Genomic DNA, 11,509 nt, shown 5'->3' with positions numbered 1-11,509 from the left:
CAGATGAACGTTTTCAATTTAAATTTAAATTTCCTCGTTCGCATGCACAAGTGTTTTGTGCGCATGCAGAGCAATAGAAGCCACCTTTGACTTGATATCAGGCACTAGTGGTTTTCCAACCTCGATTTAACAGATGTGAGCAAAATACACAATCTATTTATATATTAACCAGCTAACTGCAGTCCAAATCTTTGATCATGCTGATTAAAAGCAGAATATGTGGGCATTTTAAGAGCAGCCATGAATGCTTGTTTGTTTCTCTCTCTGCATACACACATATAATAAATACCATACGTGCCCAGACTGCAGTCTCCATTGAAATTAAATTGCTTAGGTGCACTCAATGAAAGTGGCTATTTAAAGAGGTCCATGGTACAAACCAGTTCAAACCACACCCTATTGACAACTTTACACAGAAACCAACAGTAAGGATGGAGCAGTGAGTTTGGTTCTTGTTCACATTTGAATCATTGGCATCAATGGTCTCTAAGATCAACTTAGCTTTACTAGATTGAGCTCAAAGGGATAGTTCACCCAAAAATGAAATTTCTGTCTTATTATTTTTTTTATTCACCCTCATGTCGTTCCAAACGTCTATGAAGACGTTTGGCAGAATCTTCAGGATGCTGTTTTCCATATATTAAAAAGAAATGGGCTGTCAAGCTCCAAAAAAAGCATGATAAAATCGGTTCATATGATATCAAGTGGCCCAAAACAAACCACATTTGAATGTATACAAGTGCAAATGAGATTTGAGTGTTATAGCATTCCATTCCATTCTTTAGTGTCAGATGACAGTATGGATTTGGAACGACATGAGGGTTAGTAAATAGTATTTAGGTAAGCAAATCCTTATATAAAACATGCTTATATACTAATTTTGTGGAAAAACTCATGCCTGGAATAGTATTTCACATCTGTGTGTATTATGGGTAATAGAGAATGGGTCTCTACTGTTGCCTGGGGTGTCTGCCTTATGGAGACCTGGAACCAAAGAAAATACCTGGATGGTATCCAGACATCCAGGAATCCATTTACACAGCATGGAAAAATGCCTCATAAATGCACATGCACACACTATAGCCAAACCAACCCGGAAAGGGCACATCATTGAAACATTATGCAGGTTTTCTTAATAGACGTTGATATATTTTGCTAAGCGTTGAGAGACGGAACAATACTTTTAACTTCGCTCTAATCTCTTCCTTTAAACACACTGTATGTCTGTTTCTCATTTACTGACATTTTATGCTAGTTGTTACTATAATTCTCTCTCTTTCTGTCAGTTTCTCTTTTAGGTACAGACTAGATGGAGACTGACTGATAGTTCTTGTGTAAAATAATGTCATGGATCCATGCCTGGCTCCAGCTATAAGATGGAAGGAGAGCCTCTCAATAGTTGTTTAAGTATGTTGTTTAGGTATGCAGATGTGTAGTATAAATATTACATCCGCCATATGACATTCAGACATTTAGTAGTGAAGAATACTTGAGACAAGATGTGTCTCACACAAAACTCCCGCCGGCTTTGTAGCAAGACAGTCATTTCTGACACTCTTGGTAAAGAATGCCACGTGTGGCACACAGTCACACATAAAACAAGGACCTACATCTACTGCATAAGTATTCCCTGGAAAGTTTGGGAACATATTTAAATGATTTATACAGAGAGTACTGCTGAAATGATGTGGATGGATGAAAAGAGCTGCTCAGCTCAGTTTAGACTAGAGAGATTGGATGGAAGGATGGATGGATGGACGGACAGAACGAACGATCCAGTAGATGGAACAGATAGAACGATAGATGGATGAATGGATATGAAAAGCGCTGCTTAGCTAACAGTTTAGATGGACAGACAGGCAGATAGAGCAAACGATAGACCAGATGGATGAACGAAAGAATGGATGGAAAAAAGATAGAACGAACGATAGATGGAACGAATGAACGGCCAATAGATAGATAACCGATGGATAGAATGATGGATGGATGGAATAATGGATAGATAGGAGGAAAGAATGAACCAACGAATGATAAAACGAACGATAGCTGGAACGAACAATCGTCCAACAGACAGATAGACAGGCAGATAGAGCAAACGATAGAACAGATGAATGAACGATGGAAAAGACAGAACTAACGATAGATGGAACGAATTAACGACCAATAACCCATGAATAGAATGATGGATAGATGGAATAATGGAAAGATAAGAGGAAATAACGAACCAACGAAAGTTGGAACAAACGATAGATGGAACGAATGAACGACAGACAGATAGACAGAAAGATAGACAGATAGATAGACAGACAGACAGATACATAGATAAGATAGATAGACAGACAGACAGAGACAGACAGACAGATAGATAGATAAACAGAAAGATAGACAGATAGATAGATAGATAGATAGATAGATAGATAGATAGATAGATAGATAGATAGATAGATAGATAGATAGATAGATAGATAGATAGATAGATAGACAGACAGACAGACAGATAGATAAGATAGATAGACGGACAGACAGACAGACAGACAGAGACAGACAGACAGATAGATAGACAGATAGATCGATAAGATAGATAGACAGAGACAGAGAGACAGATAGATAGATAGACAGGTAGACAGATAGGTAGACAGACAGACAGATACACTGTAAAAAGTAAAACATTGCTGTTTTTCGTTTGATATATTTATTTTCATTCCAATAGCCTAAAATTATTAGATTGTTAGGTAAAATTACATTTTGTAATTTGTATGTGTCTTTCAATCTATTTTCTTAGATTGATACAATATAAAATTATAACATAATAATGAAATTTAAATTATACATTCGATCAAACGACTTTTATTAGATTAAGCATGGTTTGCGCATGCGCACACATGAAAACTCGAGAGAAAGTTCTGGAAGAGACCGTTGGAGGCTTATCTGCTGATCAGCGCGAGGCGAACAGGACACGTTTGTCAGGTAAGGGAGGAATTCACCAAAATTGCACGTCTGCATTATCCTTGCCCTTTATTTCAGCACTCACACTATAATTTTTATAAGGTGACAGTTCAGTTTTTATAAGGTGACTTCTTTTTCACAGTTTTACTGATAGCCAGGTTAGCAGCGACCGTAACGTTATACCGCCTATAGCGCGACCTACCTAACGTTAGCGCAATGTAGAAACTCATTCAGCATTTAAATAAGTTACTTGAAAATTATTAATGTCATATCATTTTAATGAACAGACACGCTGATTAGAAGTTATTATAACTTTAATTTCGACATTAGCGGTATGTATATATATAACATGGCGCCATTTTACAGCTAAGTTAGCAACGATTTTCCTGGGAAATCCAAGAATTTAATATTATAACGTTATAGACTGATTGAACGGATATTATGAAAGGAAAAAAATATTTTCTCGCTCTGAATGTTGTAAAAAAAAGTTGTATTCATGACTAAAGCTTGAGTATATTGCATTTCTTTTCGACAATTAACGTTAAATGAATCACCTCAATATGCGAGTGACGTGTAGCTGCTAACGTTTCCCGCTCAGAGTTTAGCCTCTGCTCCGGGCGCTCAATGCCAAAATGAACGCGGATTTTATATGTTTTATGTTTTGAATTTGCGAAGGCGGAAATGAACGTGAGGAAAATGAATTTACACTTTGAAACTGTAAAACTAAAACGGATTAATGTTTGGATTTGAATTTTAGGAAAGCTGCTGCTTGGTAGGCCCAGTTCCTGATGCCAGTTTTGGTTGCCTGTCAAGACACTGGTGGTAAGTTGTTTTTGTCGGGGGGGGGGGGGTAACGTTCTACTTATGGGGCCGATCCAGTATCGTGATCGATACCAGTGTAATTCACGTATCGGATTTTCCCGATCCAACCTGCGGAGATATCCGATATCCATGAGCCATGTCTGCGCTTTAACGTTGTCTGCTGAAATGACTGAAAAAGTGATTCCCGCCGGCAAGTCTATTAGCTGGCTGCAAATTGTGGAATGGATTTCCTGAACGGAGGCGCGGCTCAATGAGACACAGAGACCCCCCGCTCAGGAAATCCATTCCGCAGTTTGCAGCCAGCTTGGCAGGATAGCATTGTGGCTAGCCAACATCAGAGCCATAGAGAGAAATAGACGGTGGGCCGAGGGGGGATTTCGTGTTTTCAGACGATCTCTGGGGATGGATAACCCAGTTTTTTATATATAACCACTACACTTTTCAACAAAGCAAATAAAAATTGTTGCCACTCACATACTTTACACATTACTGCAAATACAGTAAAGCCTAAATCCGCCTCACAAACAGCTCGCCAGCAACAAAAGTTCTTTTTCGTGGATGATATCGCTTCAACAGTTAAAAACACGCAAAATGATGTCAAAACTCTGGTCTTGGTGAGTAACCTCGTAAAGACAGTCGGTTATGTCTTAAATAAGCATAAAACGCGTGTGACAGACAGTAACGTTATAATGAAACAGTAATGGATCCGTGCACTAGCTCTTAAAGTGAACGGAGCCATATCTGTCATTAATTTTGTTGTCAAAACAACATAATATAGCATTAATTGTAAGGAATCAGAATGAATAGCCTATGTATTTAATTCAGTCAGGACTAAAAGACTATGCAGTGTTATTTTACATTGGATTACTTTATTCAGTTTCTGTAGTATTTCTGACAAAAACTTTTCTTTTTATGTCTCTTTATTTGTGTCTTTAGGCCTATTCTATTGTATTTATTTGTGCTACTTTTTTCAATTTAATTCAAAGATTGAAATCAAGCTTCCATGTGTTGCATAAACTCTTAACAAAAAAATTACCCCATTGTAAAAACAAACATTTAGGTGAGATCAATGTAATAAAAAATTGTCTAAAAAATGATAACTGATATTTAGACTGAGATTTGTATTACATCTATAATCATTATAGTCGAATCAGGAATCGAAATTCGAATCGAGAATCGAAATCGAATCGAACTGTGAGCTTGTGAATGGAGAATCGAATCGAATTTGAACATCTGAATCGATACCCAGCCCTAAAAATGACTGTTCGTTATTATACCCAAGAACAGAACACCACAATCGCTTAGACGCCATTCTGCTCCAGCGTATCAACAATGACGGACTATGATGACAGCTCGCTCAGTGCGGGTCTGTGTTGAAACGCTGCTGTCAATTATCAATCGTGGGAGGGGAGATTAAAACAAAAACACTGGATGGATTTTTATCATTATATGATGGTTGTGTACAGGCACTGCCAACACACATTTCAGTACAATCAACTTGAAAAAGTGCATGTACCATTATATGACCCCTTTAAGACATACATTTCTGTATTACAAATCCTTGTTTTTATTGGTTCTATGTGATATTTTAATTTTCTGAGATACTGAATTTGGGGTTTTGATTGTCTGTAAGCTGCAACCATCAAAATGTACACAAATATTTACTTGAAATATTTCACTTTATGTGTAATGGATCAATGTAATATACAAGTTTTCACTTTTTACCTTGAATTATTGAAATTTATGAACTTTTTGCAGCACTCTTTATTCATTACTATGTATTGTCTCGCCAGGATATGCCAGGTGATGGACTGGAGCAACCAATGTCCGTCTTAATCAGTGAGACAGATACCAGGGTTCTCATTGAGGGCACAGAGGTCCTCAGTAACGTGCCCTCAACCGCAGCTGCTGTAGCAATGCTATTTGGACTGACTTATGTGCTAAATCTCAAGTATCCAAAAGAACTGAAATTCACTTTTGAGTTTTTTCAGAAGATTTTAATGGAACTTGACACAAGAAAAATGACCCCCAAAATATGTCGCCTCTGCACTCTGCTGCATAGTCAATGACTGACTGACTGACAGCCTCCATTTCAGTGTTTCATTTCACACACACACAAACACACAGGATGGCAGAAATGCCTTCACCCCAGTCTCCACTACATCGTGTAATAGTAGTTCAGTAGTTTGTTGTTTACTGGATGTGCCAATATCCATGTTTTGTATTTTATTTACATTTATTTCTTCTGCCAAAAATGTTAATTCCTGAGAGAAGCAGACCAATTGTTTTTAGGTATTTGTTATTTCTTATTCTTATATGATATATCCACATTTTAATACTGCTATATATGAAATTCAACTTAAAATGAACCGATTACTTGAACTGTCTCAATTACATTTGTATTTGTAAATGTTTGTTTTGCAAAAAAAAAGTGTAATCTTAAAAACAATGATTTTCATATTTAATAAATATTTAAAAGAACGTTTGATCTGACTCATTTAAATATATATATATTGAGAGAATTTTTTTTTTAGATTATGCCAATTGTGAAGCCTTTTATATTACTTGCAATAAATATATATTATACAAGGCTTCTTTTTTTAAGCCAATTTAAAATATTGTTTTACACCAAATTCAGAAAATAGTTTGCATGAAATCAAGTCTGTTAAAAAAAAAATTTTTTTAATTTGAGCCAATTTAAAATATATTTATACCAAATTCAGAAAAGAGTTTGCATGAAATCAAGTCTGTTAAAAAAAAAAAAAATTTTAATTTGAGCCAATTTAAAATACTGATTTATACCAAATTCAGAAAAGAGTTTGCATGAAATGCTGAAAATTAGTTTGAACTGAATGGTTTCTGAACATTAGGTTAATGTAAAATCTTTATTGTGAATGGTTACTTCAATTTTATTAAATTAATCCAATGTTTCACTTTTTACAGTGTAGATAGATAGACAGGTAGACAGATAGGTAGACAGACAGACAGACAGATAGATAGACAGGTAGACAGATAGGTAGACAGACAGACAGATAGATATACAGACAGACAGACAGATAGATAGATAGATAGATAATAGATAGATAGATAGACAGAGACAGACAGACAGACATATAGATAGATAGATAGCTAGATATATAGATAGATAGACAGATAGATAGACAGATAGACAGATTCTGATCTCAGGGGAATGCAGGGAGTATTATTTATGATGACAGATGATAGTGCTGATATTTAGTTAATCGTTTAATCCTGATGAGTAGCTGCTGGAGAAATCCATCACACACACTTGATCTGTTGTTCATTCGTTTCATTGGAATGGAAACCTGATGATAAACTGTAAATCTGCCAGATCTTGAAGTTTGGACAGCAATAGTGAATGATATTGACCCTCATGCACACAGAGGGTCTGATCAGTGGGTGTGCGCTGGGGTCCGTGTCTCCTTCTCTCGCCCCTCCTGCGTTCCTCTGGGCGAGTGAAATTCCAGCTCCCCCTTCTATCCTTGCCTGGCGTTCCCTCTTTTCTCTTTCTCTCACATACACATGCTCTCTCTCAGGTCTCAGGACTCTCTGCTGTGGTTCTGATACTCATCTTCTTGAGGATGGCCTGGAATCATTCTGTCCTGCTCACACTGCTGCCCAGCGTCCTCATTTTAATCGGTGAGTAACCCCATTCAGTTTTACACATGTGAAACGTTTTGTTTTAGGGTATAGGCTTAGTGTGAGTAGTATTTATAAATACATTTAAACCATATAACAAGTCCTCGTTTAGATGGTTAAAAAAAGTTTTATTAATGTAATTTAATTTAAATTAAACAGATAATCTGCTTTGAAATGTTTCTTGACAATCATACTTTTACAAAAAAAAAGTACTGTGGTGGTACTATGGTACAGTGACGATTTTAGATACTGTACTATGGTGCTTTGCTATATATATATTGGTGCTAAATGATTCATATACTTACAGTACATATAGTATTTTAGGTTATTTCTAAGGGCAAAATGTATAGTACACTTCCAAAATGCCATGGTATAAGTATGGAACCCTGTCTAAAAAAGGTTGTATTAGCATGGTATTTTTGTAAATGTATTCAAAGACTGGTTGTAAAACACATTGCAGGAAGAGTTAGCAATTATTTCATATCAGACGAATTATCTTAAAGACCTGATCAGAAAAAACTGAAAAGAAAACACTCTCTTTCTTTAGTGCTGGCTGGGGTTGAAAGTGCAGCTGTTAAAGATGGAAAAAACACTGAAGCTCAAGGTGAGTTCAACACACACACACACACACTTTTATGGGGACTTTCTATAGACAATGATTTTTGTATAAACAGTATATTCTATCCCCTAAACACAACCCTCACAGAAAACTTTCTCCATTTTTACATTAAAAAAATTGGTCCCACAGTCTAGGGTTCACCAGTACTGCGCGCACACACACACACACACTCTCTCCTCTTACTTCATTGCTTTTGCAGGCCCATCTAAACGAGTTTTCATGCCAGCATCAGATGCCTCAAACTTCTTCAAACGCCGCGGCCGCAGATCCCCAAGAACTTATGAAGAGTATTATGGTAAGTGCTCTCCTAATGTCAGTTCTGCTTTTTTTTCTTCTTCATCATAAAGACACAATTACACTTGTGATATGTAGTTCAACAATTAAAGAGCTTACAGTCCACTCTAAGTAATCTCCCATCAAAATAATTCACACTGCAATAGGATGCAGATGTGAAGAAATAAATGAATAGCCTTCTTTAACTTTAATTATCTTACATATATAGAGACACTAATGTGCTCTCATTTGCTACACATCTGTTCACTATGAGCAAATTGAACACACACTCTAAAAAATAAAGGTCCTTTACTGGCATCTATAGATCCATGAAGAACCTTTAATATCCATGGAATCTTTCCATTGCACAAAAGGATCTTTATAGAGAAAAAAAGTTCTTTAGATTTTTTTTAATGTTCTTCAAATGCTTCTTTATGGAATCTTTGCGAAAACTCCCTATTGGAACCTTTATAAACTTCAAACACTATGATGGTGATTTCAAATAATACTCACAGTTTAACATTATAGATTACACTAATCAGAGTCGTAAATAAAAAATGTATTACCAAACTATTTACATTCCTCATAGTCTTCTATTCTTTACAGGTCTACTTAATTAAATATGTGTTTTGGTGGGGGTAATGCATCACAAAAATCTTGAGTTACGTAATTAGATTACTTTTTAAAGTAATGCATTACTTTTAAATTTACAACAAAATATCTGAGTTACTTTTTCAAATAGGTAACATAAGTTACTTTGTTTTCCCATTTATTGACCACTACTACAGGTGTGAGTTTACATTTCTACATTTTTGTTATTAAAAAACAAACAAGCAAGCCCAGGTGAGAAAAAGTAATAAAGTGACACAACATATTACTTTCCATTAAAGTAACTAAGTAACAATTAGTTACATTTTAAAGGAGTAACAATATTGTGTAACATTACTTTTAGAAGTAACTTTCCCCAACACTGCCTAACACAATACAATATGCAACTGAGACAAAACATGAGTTGAAACTCAAAAAGAACTATGTAGTAGTAAAATAAAACATAAAAAACAAATGATGAAATGAAGAAATAAATGCAATGAAATGCTAAAAATTAACAACCTGCATTATACTTCTAAAGCCCACTTAACTATTGCTTTTACTGAAGAACAGTTCTTCAAACTTCTGGAGTCACAAAATTAATTTTGGACAACTATTTCAATTCAATTTCAAGATATCTTGGACAATGCAGCCTTGAGTCAAAAACTTTGAGAACCACTGGGCTAGAAGGACCAACCGGACAATATGGAGCTGTTCTCTCACTCTCTCTCTCTCTCCCTTCCTCCCACACACACATACTGACACTCGCCCAAACGCCATCAGGCCGTCCCTTAACCTGCCAGCCTACGACTGCAGCAATGAAGGCATGGAAAAGTTTTACTGAAGTGTATTTGAAGTTGTCAGCAGTGTGTGTGTGATGGTGCAGGAGCAGACACTGCAGGTTGGAGGAGGTAAAGCAGTTGGGGCTCGAGAGAGGAATGTGCAGACATGAGCTAAACTAACCTCCCTCACTATGGAGAAAGAAGGCGAAACCGAGATTATTGTTGGCACCCAATTTTGTTAATATCTGCGAACTGCTGTCAGCAGGTTAATGGGAATGTGTGTTACCCCTAAACCTGTTTATACTGTAGTCTGGAGTTTTTGAGGATTCTGAGATGTCTAGAGATGAGACTAAGATTTTTTTTTTTTTTTGCAAGGATAGTGGATGCTTAATTGCTCATGTGTCCAGACGTTGCAAGTACAGACTAGTAAAAAAAAAATGGGTTGAGGTTGTTTCATGGAAATCCAGAAGCATATTTACACTTTGCCTAGTGATGTATCAACCTATATTTGGACATTTTGAGATTATAAGCATTGGCATGTCATTTCTGAACTCTAGCTTAGTCAATTAATGCACGTTTAAAATAATGCACATTCTGTTTTCAAATAAGCTAGTGAACACAAGAAGAATATATATATATAAATGTGTGATTTCTATGCTGAAATATGTCTTTTCACTCACTTTTAGCGGAGCAAAGGGTGAAGATGGCTGCAAATGAGCGGAGGAGGGAGCACTATGAGGAACAAAGCAACGAATACGAGAACTATTTAGAGGAGGAGCGTGATGGTGAGACTGATCTCCCTGTTTGATTATCTTGGCTTCCAGAAAAGGGAAACATGCAGTGCAAATCTTCACGGGATAAAGACTAATAAGAGGCTGATGACAGCAGTGACTCTGAGCCTCTCACAAACCCTCTAACAATGATTAGGAATTATAATCCAGAACACTTGATTGGTGACATTAGATCCCTGCACAGATTTGGAAGTAAACAGTAAATTTGGCACAGATGATATTTAAATTGAACATTTGTATGTTCCAAGAACACAGACTAAGAAAAGATTAGTGATTTCAGTTTTATTTTTCTAGCATGGAAACCCTATTTCCAAACAAAATACCACGGCTACTACAGTTATTGTTTCTACATAATGAATATTGGTTGCACTTTGTTTTAAGGTGACAGTTACATTGTAATAACTCTAAGTACTAAGTAATATTAATTAATGTACTTATGTTACTTGTAATTAGACATAGTTTACTGTTATTACTATGGGTAAGTACATGTAAAGTAACCACGTCAATACGTGTTACCCGAATATTTCGAATTTTAATTTCTTTTTGATGATAATCATAGCTAAATACCACAGTGTATTGGCGGAATCTCCCAGACTACATTTATTTTAGACTTAAGAAATTGTTACCTTTTAATATTGAAGATATATAATGTCTTGTTCGAGATGTTCGAGCTGCTGTGTCTTTGTATCAACAGAACAGAATGAGAGGACCAGAGAGAAGAACGAACAGTGGAGAGAATTCCACTATGATGGGCAATACCCACGATACCCTCACCACCGCCCGTACGTCTGAGCACATGCAAGGCCTCGAGAGTGCATCTTCAGTGGAGGGATACTTTCATGACATTATATAACTATTATTCAAAACATAAGCACTTTTAGATTTAAAGCTCAATACTACAGAGCCCCTAAGAAAAAATATATGAAATGGGAGGGAAAATTATATGCCAATGCTTTTGTGTTCGCTTGCAAACCTTTGCATTTCCTCACAAAACTGTGTAGCACTGAATGCCAAGTTTCTCAGAAAGC

At 36.2% G+C, this 11,509-nt stretch overlaps 1 protein-coding gene across 1 annotated transcript; it reads left to right on the top strand.

Moving 5' to 3' along the window:
- The first annotated feature begins 7,274 nt into the window (after positions 1-7,274).
- On the top strand, positions 7,275-11,368 carry ucmaa (upper zone of growth plate and cartilage matrix associated a). Its single transcript, XM_056245416.1, has 5 exons — positions 7,275-7,428; positions 7,976-8,032; positions 8,247-8,342; positions 10,377-10,475; positions 11,176-11,368. The coding sequence occupies exons 1-5, from the start codon at positions 7,371-7,373 to the stop codon at positions 11,271-11,273; spliced, it is 408 nt and encodes a 135-aa protein (XP_056101391.1). The 5' UTR covers positions 7,275-7,370; the 3' UTR covers positions 11,274-11,368.
- Positions 11,369-11,509: the final 141 nt, after the last annotated feature.

Source organism: Rhinichthys klamathensis, unplaced genomic scaffold (genome assembly GCF_029890125.1).
Source record: "Rhinichthys klamathensis goyatoka isolate OS25496 unplaced genomic scaffold, OSU_Roscu_1.1 h1tg000029l_1, whole genome shotgun sequence".
NCBI classification, from domain to species: domain Eukaryota; kingdom Metazoa; phylum Chordata; class Actinopteri; order Cypriniformes; family Leuciscidae; genus Rhinichthys; species Rhinichthys klamathensis.
Note: the sequence above shows the minus strand (reverse complement) of the source record. Positions and strands in the feature narration are given on the sequence as shown.

Bases quoted from the DNA above. Each gene is read 5' to 3' on its own strand.
- ucmaa (XM_056245416.1), top strand. From the start codon at position 7,371: ATGGCCTGGAATCATTCTGTCCTGCTCACACTGCTGCCCAGCGTCCTC. The intron at 7,429-7,975 runs GTGAGTAACCCC...CTCTTTCTTTAG, and splicing joins CAGCGTCCTCATTTTAATCG to TGCTGGCTGGGGTTGAAAGT. The intron at 10,476-11,175 runs GTGAGACTGATC...TTGTATCAACAG, and splicing joins TTTAGAGGAGGAGCGTGATG to AACAGAATGAGAGGACCAGA.